Source organism: Ictalurus furcatus, chromosome 27 (assembly GCF_023375685.1).
Source record: "Ictalurus furcatus strain D&B chromosome 27, Billie_1.0, whole genome shotgun sequence".
In the NCBI taxonomy this organism is placed as follows: Eukaryota; Metazoa; Chordata; class Actinopteri; order Siluriformes; family Ictaluridae; genus Ictalurus; species Ictalurus furcatus.
In genome coordinates this window covers 3,360,001-3,376,092 of record NC_071281.1, presented here as the reverse complement: position 1 = coordinate 3,376,092, position 16,092 = coordinate 3,360,001, and the positions used below count along the sequence as shown (strand labels likewise).

The 16,092-nt window shown below is 40.4% G+C and overlaps 2 protein-coding genes across 2 annotated transcripts in view; both read right to left on the bottom strand.

Moving 5' to 3' along the window:
- Positions 1-3,426: 3,426 nt before the first annotated feature.
- On the bottom strand, positions 3,427-5,870 carry jagn1b (jagunal homolog 1b). The gene is made up of 3 exons (XM_053617075.1): positions 5,613-5,870; positions 4,637-4,734; positions 3,427-4,511 (listed from the first exon to the last, which is right to left on the bottom strand). The coding sequence occupies exons 2-3, from the start codon at positions 4,723-4,725 to the stop codon at positions 4,046-4,048; spliced, it is 555 nt and encodes a 184-aa protein (XP_053473050.1). The 5' UTR covers positions 4,726-4,734; positions 5,613-5,870; the 3' UTR covers positions 3,427-4,045.
- Positions 5,871-6,787: 917 nt separating this feature from the next.
- Positions 6,788-16,092, bottom strand: part of col8a1b (collagen, type VIII, alpha 1b) — an 18,120-nt gene continuing 8,815 nt past the window's right edge. Inside the window, exons 2-5 of the mRNA XM_053617074.1 lie at positions 10,586-10,880; positions 9,903-9,938; positions 9,761-9,796; positions 6,788-9,664 (exon numbers count right to left, since the gene is read on the bottom strand). Coding sequence (XP_053473049.1) covers positions 7,764-9,664; positions 9,761-9,796; positions 9,903-9,938; positions 10,586-10,871 — 2,259 coding nt within the window. The 5' untranslated portion in view covers positions 10,872-10,880 and the 3' untranslated portion in view covers positions 6,788-7,763. The remainder of the gene's footprint in view (positions 9,665-9,760; positions 9,797-9,902; positions 9,939-10,585; positions 10,881-16,092) is intronic.

Genomic DNA, 16,092 nt, shown 5'->3' with positions numbered 1-16,092 from the left:
ACCGTCGTGTTTTGAAGGTCAAGCAGGAGTTTGTTTTCGGTGTAAAAGAAGTAAAGACTTCAGTGAGCGTGCACACACTCAATGATTCAGAGGTCTTTCCATATCTCAAGTGACTTGAGCTCATGCACACAGCTGACTGTTTAAATTCAAGATGGACGCGGCGTTCCATTCGAAGCTCGTCTGATTTACCGTTGACGATCGCGGTTTATAATACGAGTGCTGCTTTTAAATCCTCCAAGAATCACACCGAGCAAGCAATGTGTATTCAAGAGATAATTCAAGCACATTATTATGAACTTGCTTTTGTTAAATTTATACTAATTAGTTGACAATTGATTGTTTTAACCCGAGACAAATCCTAATATGAAGCTGAAATACAGTACAGTATACTGCATGTGAAACTTTTCTCCTGTCATACCTCAGAGGCCCACTAGTGGGCGCCAAATCGAAGAACTAGTTATGCTATGTCTACTGAGGTAAATAAATCCCTCTGAACTGTGATTGAGATATGGTGGTGGTGTTTTTGTTTCGAGTTAATATTTTGACTTTAGAATGATATTTCGATGTACTAAATCCTTAATTCAACATAATATCTTAAAATAATGAGTTTTTACATGAAAAATAATGAGACAGTAAATCGAAATAAAGACATCACAACTGTCTGGGCTTCTGTAGTTTGTTTCACCTCTAATGGATCCATCCATCCATCCATCTTCTATACCACTTATCCTTCCTTCAGGGTCACAGGGAAACCTGGAGCCTATCCCAGGGAGCATTGGGCACAAGCGGGGTACACCCTGGACACGGTGCCAATACCGCTAATGGATTTATTTTTATTTTTTTTTGGTTTTCAGTAAATGCTGCTCATTAACTGACCAATCATTCACTAAGAAAACACTGATGAGTGAATGCGAACATTGCCACTGATCAGCCGTTCTTCTGTGATCTCTATGTTTTCCCCTTCATCAACAGTAAACGCTGGACCAAACATGGCCGTCCTCACACTGGCTACTCCAGCTGCTTGATAGAGCTGATTAAAACAGTATTTAAATCCATCAGGCAGCGGTACGCTAACGCATGCTTCCACAAAACAGGGTCACCTGCTGGAAATAAAATGGGATTGGTTGATTTAATAGTTGCTCTTGATGGCAAACAGGACATGAAGAGCATTCTGTGTCTCTTAAACAATGGATGAGACAGTTTGGCTGTGTCTGAGATTTATGATGGAAATATAAAACAAAATGTGCCTGCATGTCATTTATAGTTAAAAAAAGAAAAAAAGAAAGAAAGAAAGAAAGAAAGAAAGAAAGAAAATGAAAAGCTCTGAAAGTTTAGGTACTTTGCTGGATTCCTCTGAGAGAGAGAGAGAGAGAGAGAGAGACTAATGACTCCTGTAGTAAAACTGAACATGTGTAAATTAAATTAAATGAGCTGGCATGTCAGTTCTTAAAGCCAGCATGCAGCTAGTCCAGCAGCTTTGTTCCAGACAAGACAGAACATGCCTAAAGAATCTGTTTCCCATACAGAGCAGTTGTTGATTAGTTTCCTGTATCAGCACGACACTACGTGTTTTATTTACAGTCATACCGCACTACTAACATCTATCTAGGCAGGTTTAGACCAATTACTTGCTGTCATTTACAGAATCGGTGACTATTATGAGTATGTGTGTGTGTGTGTGTGTGTGTGTGTTTGTGTGCGTATGTAGAGTAGGCTCAGAAACATGAGTAAAAGCCAAAAGCAAACAAATGCACAAAGGTCCTGAGCTACGTAATTAAACACTGAGGGCCAGGCAGTCACAGACATACAGCAATGGTCTAACATAATGACCATGTAATAAGTGCAACTGGAATTCAGTCTGTACTCTCACTGGTCACGTTTCATTTAGCAACATCAACATCACATTCACTAAAGGCATGTTTAGCTTTAATTTAAAAACTACAAGCCACATTCCACGGTTTCATTTAATAACAAATCATTTTTTTTTAAAGGCGGGTCATCTTTAATGCCACTGGATGTGGAAAGAACAACACTCTCAAGACGTTTTCGTTACTAAATGGACCCGAACATTAAAAAGAAACAGAATATTTCAGCTCTATTTGCTCGAGACTTTGTGTGTTTTTGTGTCAAGTCTCTGCAAAGAAGAGACCCACTTTCCTTCCCTTGTGTATGTCTCCCCCTTGTGACAGTACTCCATAAAACACAAACTACACACTAGTGTTCAAAGTACTGTAGATTGCACTTGTTCTTCAGTGGTACCAGATTAATATATAATGAAAGTAGTATGGATGATAACACATAAGACAAAAAGGTTAGGATTGAGACAAATATCAGCATGAAAGCATAACTGAACAGAGAACCTGATGATCCTGTGAGATTTTCATGTGCGGTTGTAGTTCAGAGGTTCTGCTGGTGGAATCACCTCGTTGAATGTAAATGTTCAATCTAAATCTAATATAGAAACCTTACCTCTAAATCCCCTCCCTCTCTGAGCGTGCATCGTCGGTAGGGTTGCCAGGTTTACGGCTCACTCTGCTAGTTTTTGGAAGAAGGTCAGGATGTGTTGCAAAACTTCCAGTTTTCCAATATTGGGCCTCATTTATCATGCTGAATGCAACAAACTTATTTGTAAGCGCATGTACACGAGGTATAAAAGAATTTTGTACATACTGTAGCTTCCTGCTAATAAAATACGTACAGCGAACGCCAAAATAAAACCCGAGACGTCGACGAGCATTAATAAACATTATATTGAGTGACACCGCGGTTAAAATGTTGTACCTGATCACTGTCTTTGTTTGAGATCGCTCAGAAGGTGTCGATTCATTTGCTCTCCGGTGTGAAGTTCTCGTCGATTATCTCGTTATCAGTTTGTCTCCTCTATGCATCAAGTGTGGTGCTCCACAAGGCTCTGTTCTAGGACCGTTGCTCATCTTTCTGCATATGGTATTTATGGCTACAATTATTTACAAACGTGTTATTAACTTCCACTGCAATGTTGATGACACGCAGTACATGGACGTATGTCATCTACTAGACTTCTACTTCATCTATTAGAATTGTTATTTTTGTCTTCGTGGGAAACGTCTTATGTTAGCATATCTTATGTAACTACTGAAGGGCAGTACTAAATGAAAATAATAATAATAATAATAATAATAATAATAATATCTTTAAAGAAATTTATAACAATTTACAAACCCCCCCCCCCATTCAAAAGTTTACCCCCTCCCCCCATGGTTCTTAATGTATCATGTCACCTTCTTGCACATCAGTGAACACTGATCTGAACATCATATAGTCGTTGGAAAGGGCTCAAACATGCAGAAGCTGGTGGAAGAGTAAAGAATGTGCAGGATTTTGCTACACGCTGCCATCACTGCATTTACAGCAGACAGGAGCAAATAACAAAACATACACAAAAAAAAATCTTAGTGAAATTTATTCACATTAACGCAGGTGTAATTGATGCCAGTTTTATGTCTTTACTAATGTAATCATTATGTTAAGTTCGGAACAAGTGTGATCAATGAAAAACATGTTACCATGACAACACTGCTGGGGGTCCAGCCTTATCCCACCCTCAACTACCCAACCTAGTAAAAAACAACAAACACTTTCTTTTAACTTTTTATTTTTTTAAATCCCAACTTTATTTTGCCCTTAAATTACAATAGAAGTTTCTGGTCCACCCCCCGGATGAACGTGACTAACACAGACCTCTCCGAGTCATGGCTTTAGCAAGGTTGTATCGTTTAGTATCCGAGTAGAAGAAACGGACGAAGAGATCACATGGTACAGTAGAAATGTTCATTTTTTTAATTTGGCGGAGTTGTGACGCTTAAAAAGGTAACACTTTTTGAAAACAAATCCGAATCTGATCAGGGGGAACAGGACAGCTTAGCTTCACAAGTTCAGACCGTTCTGCACAATCCGTCATTATCTCAAGTCAATGAGAACAATTACTCAGGTCATCCTTGAAGGAAACGAATATCGTTCGAAGTCGTACTTGTGCATTTAAAAAATAATAATAATAAATTTGCTTTCATTTCTTCTTCTTGTCCTGTGTGGTGGTGGTGAACCAGGCATCCAGGAGCTTCTTGCTGTAGTAGATCTGCCAGGCATGGACCTGCACCGCCACCACTATGAGCAGGTAGAGGACGGAGACGGCAGAAAAGCCGAAGATGAAGCGGTACGCTTTGCCGTGCCGGTACAGCTGCTGCGCCACGGGGAACATCTCCATGGCGCCGTAGATGATGGGTGCGATGCAAAACAGCCCGGCGCCAATCATGGACACGGCCAGGTAACCGATGGTGTTCCTCGGCAGCGCCATGAAGCTCAGTGCGGTGGGAATGATGCTCAGCAGGTACGGGTACTCCCACTGGTAGGGGCTGGCCACCAGTTTGTGGGAGAGCAAATTCAGCTGGCTCACCACCACCTGGGCTGAAACTAATGCCCACAGCACAACGTGAGCCAGGTTCAGCTTTCGTATTTCTGATTTCAGTGCCACACTTGTGAGGGAATAGAGAAAATTTTGGACAGTCAGAAGACGACTCAACAATATCGAGTAACAAACAATATACTGTACACGTACACACACACACACACACACACACACACACACACACACACAGACCTCATCTGATAGTGTGAGGCCACGCGTTCCCGGTGCTGAAAGTCACTTCCGTCTGTACCTTCTACTCTCGGTCCGGCCCGCGATGCCATGGCAAAACCCTGAACAACCGAGGAGCATCATGGGAGATTTTGTAAAGGTGAGTATTGCAATTTTCACAAAAAAATATACTATCATATCACCGTACTTGAAGTATGATACATTGATTTGCTCCACTTACATTAATGTCAATCAGAAACAAGAGCAAATCTAATTTATTAAATGACTATTAATTGTTTAAACAGGGAAGATTTTTTTTCCATCAGTTTGTATGCAAGCTTCTGTATTGAACTGGATTTGTTGTTCTGTGAAACATGAACTCAAGTCAGCAACTTGAGTTGAGAATCGACTCTGAATTCGATTCCACGTGACGGGAATCAAACGTGTCGATTCCAAGAGTGGCGTCCGTGAAATTTTGGTCACTGTCTGAACTAAACAAGGTTAAAATCATCAAGATAAAGTACACCCTGTGTACACTATAACAGCCTGGGAGACACTTTTATTTAACATCATGCATGTGTGCGGATCGACTCCGAACCTTCGGAATCGACTCTCGAGTTCCACTAACAGGAATCAAAGAATCGGCTTTTTTTGGGACTCGACTCCCAGCCCTATAGCTGTTCCACCTGATTGCCCAAATTTGATTTAATCCAGAGCCTTAGCGGATTGAACCCCCGTTAATATTCTTACTTAGTAATACATTACGAAAGAAAACAGACTTACTGTTATTATATTGAAGTTATTTATTAGCTAAAACTCTCGCGGTGTTAGTGCTGGCGTTTCGTTCAAACCTCGTTGTCGTGCTAGGACGTGAGGAAACGAGCACGACAACATGCTAACGTGCAGACAGTATGTCAGAAATACATGCAAAATAAAACGACAAAAATTATAATTCGCTGAGAATCGCAAAGAATTTAAAAATAAAAAGAACCTGACTTACTTTGATTGCAACCACCAGGAACTTCCAAGCAAGTAAGCTAGCAGCACGGAAGCTGAATCCCAAACAACCTCCTTCCACCCTACATACGCGCACTAGATTGAGAATTAAGTAGTAGTTTCTATAGGTCCTAACTAGTGCCCTAAGTATTCACTAGAAATGCATTTGAGACCTAGCCAATGAGAGAACACGCGATTCTTCTTCGGTGCCTTTATTTCGTCGATATTGTGTTATCGCCCTCTACTGGCCTGGAGGAAGAATTAAACGCTTTAAGTATTCCACACAACAGTTGTTTTGAAGTAATCCCTAATGGTTAATACACTTATTGATTACACAAAAAGTAATAGATTTAAACGATAAATTTCAACCTTCATGAATATGAAAAATATTATTGCGCTTAAAAAATATTGGCACAATATGTAGATGTAGCCTACCGTACCATATGGTGAGACATGGTATCACAATTTTTTTAAGCACCCAAAAAGTCCAATTTTTTATATGATACTGTATAAATAGTCTTCTAAAAATGTATGTAAATACAGAGAATATATAAGAATAAACACTCAGATATGGAACATCTGAGGGGACGTGAAGAGTAAGGTGAAGTTTGGAGAACGAATGTGTAGTGCTTATGATTACGAGCCCTACGGTGTGTATTTTATTACAGGCGCGTCAACCTCGAATTCTCCCTGGGATATATTATCATTTTTGTGAGGCTTTGAATAGTGATATTTCTAAGAAAAAGAAGGACTAAAAAAAGGAAACTGTACACACTATTTAGGTGAGAAGAGAAAGGAAGAGATCGAAGAAGAACCCGTACAGGCTAAGATCTCTGCTAAGAACACACCTAAAGTGGGCACCTCGTCCACTTTATATCAGGATTTTCTGCCTGTCTAAGATGTTTTATTCCTGTCTGTGTGTCTGTCCGAGGTTCTCATTAGTGAGATATTCCTGCATTTCTTTATGCAATGCGGATTTGAAGTCAGCTGTCAACTCAGTGGTTTGCAATTTGGAAAGCAACAGAATTCCAATGTAGTTTTGGAATTTATGACAATGAAACAATCATACCAACAACAACAACAACAACAAACCTTCAGAGGTGGATATACTGTTCTTACCCAGAAGAGAGAGTGCAAGGAGAAAGAAACGTTTCATTTCAATCAATTCAATTTTATTTATTTAAAAAAAAAAAAACTGACACAATAAACTTCATTGTTCCTCATTCAATTAAATGTTTAGCACCAGTCTGAAAACGACAAAACAGTATCCGTTATTTTTCTTTTCTTTTTATGTTCCAACGTCTTTTCTGCACATTTACAAATTCAAGCACTCAGTAGTAAAATAAAATCAAATAAAATTCAAAAATAAATTACAGAGAAAAAGAACCTCCACAGAAATCTTTTCGGCGTCTAACTCCGCTAAGATGTGACGTACAAACATGTAACGGAACGACGCTACGTTGATCCTGTTGAAAAAAGAAAAGAAAAAAGAAAAGAAAAGAAAAGAAAACAACAGGAAATATATATGTACACATATACATATTTCATAAGTATCCCCCAGGTTGTATCAATAAACAAAACTGACCTTGTTTCTTCAATGTTAAATTCTGATTCACAGATGATAGCGAATCTAAAGCTACTGTAATGTGATGTGATAACTGGGAAAGCAAAATATACCATAACAAATATGTTGCACCATACAAAGAGTGAGAGTACAATGAGTTTATGTGTTGATTATTGTAACGAACGCATATGGAAGAAGTAAAAACTGAAATACGCTATGTATGTAATTAGCCGATATTATCCCTGTATTATATAAATACTGGCAGGTAATATGTGGAGAAGTGTGTTCTTGCTATTTGAATAGTTATTGTATTGATATGTAAATGTGGCCTATATGTAAACTGTATGGGCGAAACACAACTCCAAACCCCAAAACCCCTAAATATATTCAGATTCAGTTTTAACGGCTTTGTCTTTATTGCCACTTGTTCTGCCGCTCTATAAATTCCGACAATCTTCACTTCCAAAGAACAGTGATGTTTAGATCAGCGAATTTCTGTGCTTTTAATTCCCACTCATCAGTTTTGATAGCAAGCATGTACATTTTATATTTCCACGACTGACTTGTGAGGGACTTTTTAAATCGGACACATTACATCGGGTATAATAAATATCCAGAGAATGACGAATGGACGTATTGACCAGCATAAAGTCCAGGAGCTTGATCTGATGGTAACTGAACATGAACAGAGTCTCCAGACTGTAGAGGCAGTACTGCACTTCCTGATGCTTGATCCAGAAAACCTTTTTTGCACTCATCGTATGTGTACATGACTGGCTCATTGTTCTTTTGCAGAGCCACCCAGACATTGGCCCCTTTGCAGTGGACGTGGTATGCAAAATAATAAATTCCTGGTATACTGCAGGAGAAAATGCCGGTTTGGGGGTTGTAATTCTGGTTGCCATTGTACAAGATCTTGTTGAAGACTACTGGTGTGCCAACAGGTGGAAATGGTGTTGTTAGCTGAGCAGTAAAGGCAGGCATCTCAAGACCATTCCTTCCAATAAAATCTCCAGGCTTGATTTTCGCATAGGCTCCTTGTTTGGCCCCATCAAGTCCTGGACCTAGCTCAGGAAGAACAGCACCTTCGCCAGACGGAGGCCCAGGTGGACCAGGAGGACCAGGAAGGCCAGGTATTCCAGGTTTACCAGGAAGTCCACCAGGACCCGGTTTCCCCGGTGGACCCACTGGGCCTGGAAAACCAGGCTTTCCTTCACCTGGTGGTCCAGGCTTTCCTGGTGGTCCATATTCTCCCTTTGGTCCAGGAAGTCCAGGAGGCCCAATTGATCCACTTGGCCCCATTAATCCTGGGATTCCAATTGGACCTTGACTGCCTTTCTCTCCTGGTATACCACCTTCCCCCTTTGGTCCAGGCTTGCCAGGAGCCCCGGGGAGACCAGGTAAACCTTTGTGTCCATTTTCACCTTGAGGACCCAAAGGTCCAGGTAAGCCTCTAGGTCCTGGTTGCCCACCTTCTCCTGGGAACCCTGATTTTCCTGGGAGTCCTGGGGGTCCTGGTTCACCTGTGGGACCTACTGGTCCTTTTGGCCCAACTTCACCAACCTCTCCTTTTGGGCCAGGGAAGCCAATGCCACCCGGGGGCCCCATGAGACCTGGTGTACCAGGAAGACCACCTGGTCCAGGTGGGCCAATTATTCCAGGAAATCCACCATGACCTTTCTCACCTTTTGGACCTGGAGCCCCAGGTAAGCCACCATGTCCTTTGTCACCTTTTGGTCCAGGGTATCCAGGTTTACCAATTCCAGGTAAACCTGGACCACCTGGAAAACCGGGTGGACCTGGCTCACCCTTTCCACCTGGAAGACCGGGTGGCCCTGGAAAACCATCCAAACCAGGTTTGCCAATACCTGGTAGGCCTGGAGGCCCTGGTTGTCCCTCTTCACCAGGAAATCCTGCTAACCCTTGCTCTCCAGGGAGACCAGGTTTACCAGGGCCTCCGGGGGCCCCAGGTAGTCCATTTAGACCTGGCTTTCCAACTCCTTGTGGTCCTCCTGGACCTGGTACCCCCGGAGGGCCAGGTGGTCCTTTTACCCCTGGTAATCCCGGAAGGCCAAGTCCAAAATCACCTTTAGGTCCTGGAAGCCCGGGAATCCCTGGAGCGCCCTTTTGTCCCGGCTCACCACGAAACCCAGGCTGCCCAGGTAATCCTTGTGCGCCTGGTTTTGACAGACCTGGTAGCCCATGTGGGCCTGGAAGACCTGGAGGTCCTGGCAACCCTACTGGTCCTACACCACCACCTGGTCCCATGTCACCCTTTGGCCCTGGCAATCCAATTCCTCCAGGTTTTCCTGGCAGTCCTGGCATACCGGGTTTTCCAATCCCAGGGTATCCCTGAGGGCCAGGTTGACCTGGTTTTCCAGGAGGTCCTGTAATTCCCTGACCTGGAGGTCCAGGAGGCCCCTGAGGTCCTCGAGGTCCCATAGGGCCAACCTCACCTGAAGGACCTTTCTGGCCCCTGGGAATATTTTCACCTGAGGGGAGAATGCAGTATTATAAGTAGATGTGCTATATATGTGATTTCTGAAGAAGCACAGAGTGATATATTATGTTATAGCAAGGTACCTCACCTGAAGGACCTTTCTGACCTCGGAGAATATTTTCACCTGATGGGGGAATGCAATATTATCAATACACATGCTATGTATAGAATTTTTTTTGTGCCGATTAAACAATGGATAGATATATTCAAGGTATGGCAAGGCATCTCACCTGATGGACCTTTCTGACCTCGGAGAATGCTTTCACCTGAGGAGAGAATGTAACATCATAAAGACTTGTGCTGTGTATGGAAATACAGGGAGGAGTATAAATTAAACAGTGGGTCAATATAATATGGCCCAAATCTGTTATATTCCCAGGTTTTCATCATAAATATTAAACTATTGGTCATAATATGGGCGCTCTATTATTACTCTAAATGGCCAAGTAGAAGCCCAATTTGTTGTGTGCAACATGGTACCACTTCATTTTCTTTAATGATATATGATTGTTAAGAATGTGAATTATTGTGTGGGCAAACCATGTGCAGGTCACAGTTCTTAGATTATATTATTTTTTGGCAATAGCAGGCATGTTAATTTAATGAACTTGAGCTTTTCAGTGGCTTCGTTGTATCATGATATGGCAAGCAACAGCTGAGTGACGCAAATGTGGGCAAGACAAATACAAAAACGTCAGTAGAAGAAATGTGGGCACACCTCTTTCGGCACTGTAGTGGCTATATCTGGTACAAAGTGGAAATAGTAGCAGTACCTCAAGTGTGCACCACCTTCCTTATAATCAAATCTTTACTTACAGTATGTCCTAGCAATTAATTATATGACATAGATGACAACAGCACATTAAGCTACTGTATTCAAGGATGTGATTTATATTATTGACTATATTCATACCTTTGCCTAGATTGGGGTTTGCCAAAGGAAAGGGCATCTGTGGCTGTTCATTTCCATAGTAAGGCAGCATGGGCATATCGTTTCCATATGGCAGATGAGGCAACTCCTTCCCTAAGTACTGCTGCTGGGGTATCCCTTCCTTGCCCAGTGGCATGTGAGGTAACTGCGGGAGTGGATGGTTTTGCTGGGCCACCTGCTGGTGTCCATAGTATGCCCCTGCTTGGGCATGAGGCAGCAGGTAAAGCTGTACCACCAAGGCAAATCCACAGGCAGAGTGGAAATGCATGGCCACGTCCTGCACAATGGAAGAACAGGAAGGAACTGATGCACACGCACTCTCTAGAAATATAGCAATAGCAGGTCTGACATTTAGTAGACCAAAATGCTCTGGTATAACCCCAGGTGAGCTTCCCAAGAGTACTGTTTTAGTCAAAAGGATCATCATAAAATAGCACAGCAAAACACTCTCTCCACTCTCTCGCAAATAAGATGATGCCAAACACTTGACAACCTTTAAAAAATATGTTCCTTGTGTGCAATAGATGGCTTTCAGCTTTTAAACAGCTGATGATACGTTCTCGTTTCGGTCAGGGTGGACTGCTTAAACAATCACACTACAGCCTTAAAAAAGAGCTGGAAGCTATGTGTGTTGACGCTGTCATTTCTGAAGCTCGCAAATCATTTTGTAAAATACAGAATAACTGAATTTGAGCAGATGTACTTACTTGAAAATAATTCAACAGCCGTTACAAAAAATGTTGCTGAGACATGGATTAAAAGAATAAACAAAATAGGCTGTGCTGCTACAGGAAAATGGTCAATGATGGGTTGGTGCGATGAAGCAAAGTTACTCTTATGACCTCAAAGTGGATTATTTTTTCCTAGAACAGCGTGTCCCGAAGCATTTTATCTCTTTTATACCACGGAAAATTTCCAAAAACGTTTAAATTTATTAAAGTATGGCGAGTCATACTTTTATCCTTTTCTAGTTACAGTTAACGTTGTGGAACATCCGCAAAACAAGTTAGTTCCTGTTCTCACTTACGATACAGCAGCTAGAAACAGCTGTTCCCTCACCAGCCTCTCTTTTTTCACTCTCTAGAAGGCAACTTGTCATGTTACTGAGAAACCTCTGTCCTGAAGATGTTGGAAAACAAAGTTACAGCTTTACCTCTGACTGTTACAAACTGCTGACACTGGAGACTCCTTCCATAAATTTTAAATATTTGCTGCTGCTACTACAGAAACAATAACATATTAGAAGCCTCTATCTGAAGCCTGTACATTGTATAAATGAATTTTAACCTCATCCTTGTCTTTTGTGGTACATTGGATTCGTTCTCCAAGTCTGGATACAGTCTGATTATTTAAAGTTAAAGCTAACTGAGTTTCGAAATAATGTGCTAAATAATGTCTCTGTTCTAAACAGAAGGCATTGTAGATGAAGTGTTCCAGAAATCTACAAATTCTTCTCAGATTATATAGGTGGATGAATGTATGTATATGTGTGTGTGTGTGTGTGTGTGTGTGTGTGCCTCTGGCGTTAGTCATATAACACAGGTCTCAACCTCAAATCCCACAGAACAGCAACACAGCATGGTCCACTCATCTTTCTGCTCGAACACATCTGATTTCATTTGACGCTAAACCCAAGAGTGGTAGAACACAGTGTTTTAATTTCTAAGAGTAAGAACAGCTAAAACTGAATGAATATAGTCTAGAAATAACGTAGCAATCAGTAGTACCCCAGCTAATGTAAGCACTCATTATCCTCTGAGAAAACGTCTTGCATTGAGCTTTACTGGCAATGGAAACTATGGCTAATCTGGAACAGGTTTTGACACCTCATTCACAGAAAAACAGAACTTAACTGGACGAGTTCCACATGCAAATGATGAATCGCACAAGTTTAAGTGTCTAAGCCAGCAGTAAGCTCATGTGAAGTTCCCCTCCCCCTAATTATGAGTGGCACTTGTGTTACTGGGCAGAAACCCAAACAAAGTATCACATATAAAGATAAAATATCATTTATCTCTTTCATCATTTTTCAAACGTGAGTAAGAATGTAGGTCATTGGACTAAAGCTGTAATACACTGCCTAGAGAATAATCAAACAATTCTCATCCCTTAAGTAATTGGTTGTTATACCACAGCAGTGTTGTATAACTCTCAAATCTGACTGTTGATTAATACGTTATTGTTTCTATAGATACAGCTCATTCAAAGAAAACTATATCCATCAAAAAGGTACCTTTTACCTTTATAGGGTCTTCAAGCTCAGATTTTTAGAACAATCCCCCAAGCATCCAGTCCACACTGGGATTATTGCATTGTTTTCCAGCTCCTACAATCCTAAACTTGGTCAACAACCCCTTGAGGGTTTTTTCAGTTGTCCCCCTGGGGGAACCCTTGAAGTTTCTATAAACCCTACAGAGTGTTATCCATCAGAAAGGGTTCTGGGAAGCTAAAAAAAACAATTAATTATCCAATGAACGCTTAAGGAACCTTTGTATAACCTTTTATTTCTAAGTGTGAATGCTTGATTACTTGGCGGGAACCATAAATCCTACAAGATGGGTTGGCACTGTTGTTCTTGGGAGTTGATTTTTATACTAAGATTTATATTAGATTATTATTAAGCAAAAGCAGACCCGACAACCTTTACGCATTTTGCATAGGAGCTCTGCATTTTGACATCATAGTACGCTAGTAGGCGTTATCACTCAAAAATATACCAAAAGAGCTTTTTCTTTTTTTTTTCTTCCCTCAATAAAACCGACAATCGACATTCGAATCTGCAGTGATTGACAGTTGTGCAGGTGTCTTGAACTCCCTGATATTAATCGACACCCTGGAAGCCCCACCCACTTCCACCGGACTCAGATGAGTAATATTGACCAGTGCTCGTATCTGGACTAGATTCGAGTTTAATGTTTTGACTTGAATAATATGAAATAAAATCTATAAAATGTATACAACATTAGACATGTATATAGTTAACATCAGCTAGCTATATTTATTAGGGATGCCATTAAAATTACGGTCAAAATGGTTTTCAGAAAGAAAGAAAAAAAAACATTTTGATCAAAATAGACCTACAAGGAAGCACCAAATCTAAAACTTTACCAATAATAAAGTAAATATTTTTATATTTACCCCACCCCCATCTTCTCATTATTCCTTTTTAGTGTAGATATCTTATCATGGAATTAGCTTGCATGAGCACTAAAAACAATCCCTATCCCAATGGAATCTCAATTGTTTTGCTAGATAATTCCCACTTTTTATTTGTTTTTTTTTTTTTTTAAATGCAGCTTTAAGTTGTAAGAGAGACTCAGGAAAGTTTCCCTCCATGCCAGCAGAGGTCGCACGTACATGTCACACGTCATCTCAAGAATTCTGACATACAGTAAGCCTTCTATGTCCTCTCTCCATCATTGCAGTGCTTATTGAACGTGTTGTGAAGGTCCTATATAGGTGCCTGAAATAAATAAATAAAATAACACCATAATTATCTATCAGTTGAATCAGGTGCAATGTCAAAGGCGAGTTTTATGACTACTAATTTGGATTAAGAATCTGCAAATATGTACGTAGGTTTATGTCATGAAGAGTTTATGTAGGCATCATGCAGCCCTATGAACCGTAATTACAGTATGCACGTAAAAGTCCCACTTTCTATGCTTTCTGCGTCTGTTTCCTAATCACTCAGCTTAGGAGCAATGAAAACAAACCGACATCATGCACAAAAGCGAAAAACACGAGGGCTGTTAAACCACAGAGCAGCTCGGAACGACAAAGGAATCTCAACTCGCATGTCGGAACGGCGGATGACTGCCAAGTCATTTGATTTATGAAAGCCATACGTGCGATCCGATTTCTTCCTTTAATACATCGGGGAAGACAGATGAGGTGTTTCGGGATTTAGACAGCGCGCTAATTGCTTGTGCCTGGTGTGCTTGCTAAAATGAAAAAGAGGAAATGAAGAACGTGCCCTGCGGCTTTGAGATCCCCGCTTTAACCGGGTTCATAACACAGGAATCCCAGGCCACGCTTAACGACATCTGGTCAACGGCAGGAGTGGCACCGAGGGTCTGGGGAAGTCCGAAAATTCCTAACTAAGATTTCGACAAGCCTTTAACAGAACTGAAGACGGTCCATACAGCTGCGAATCTTCCTCTGTTCTTGTACTGATTTGGAAAGGGGTGATAGAAAACATGTGGATAGAAGTTTCCGCACTAAAACGCAGAACGCTGCAGCAACGAATTAGCATAGTGAATGAGTAGGAAAGTTTTCCAGTAGCGTGTATACTAAAAAAAAAAACCTCACATTATTTTATGTGGCTTCAAATTTGACTGCAGTTCAATTCCATGATTTCTTGAAGATTTTACTGACAATTAGCTTTAGACAGTGAACTTTAGCTTGAAAATTAAATTCAAGCCAAAAAATCGAAGTGGAAATAGCCTAATTTTAGACTAAGGATTCACATTAGCACAACAAAAGCAAGGATCTGTGCACATCCAAGAGAATTGTGTACTGTAGTGATGTGTCGCTTGCGAACGAGTCGACTCTTTGAATCGCTTCTTTTAAGTGCTGACTCATGTATATGAGCATTATATACTGTATATATGAGAGCGGGAAATTCCCATCACTAGCATACTGGAAATTCCAAGTTAACGCTTTTAACATATTGAAGATATTTTGCTTTTGAAAGATGTAAATATTTCAAAATTCCAAATACGTTAATAGTTATTTTATTACTGGGTTTTTTTAGAACATAATTTGAGGGTAACAAATTCAAGTAGAAAAACTGTTAGAGCACAACATCATGTTATCCTTAATAACTAGCTATTTTACATTGTGACGTTATTATTTACTTACTCTTATTATTTAGTCTGATGAGCCTGCTTATACAACTAGGTAGATAGTTTGCTAACTTGCTAGCATTAACTAGCTAGCTAAATCAATGTTGGTGCTGCTGTAAACTTCACTCCCAAACTATTATATATATCAATTTATTAAAATTGGAGATAAATTCATTGTTGCCAATGAATGTATGAATATGGCAACGCTATGCAGTAAAGGGTTAACTTATACTACCTCATTACCGAACTCTCGAATGGTGTGGGGGAAATTATAATAAATGTTTGTTTTTTTAAAGAAACAAAAGAAGAAGCTTTCTACTGTATCAGACAGTTAGCACTACCAAGCACTTGTTTTGTAACTTAATCATTCTAAGTCAAAGTTATTACAGCTTATAACTCTATAAACCTTGTTCCACGGCTGTTAGCTAATATTTAACGCTAGATTACATTAGCTTTGCCGTGTTAATACAATACTGAAAACTTTATATACAGTTGACCAAGGCTAAAATAGATCTTGGAACCACACCAAATATGACACACGGAAATTGATTAATACATCATAGCAAAAGTTAGTCAAATCGATGCATATTGCAAAATTGATTTTATTTATTTGGGTATAAAATTGCAGCAGTCATTTAACAG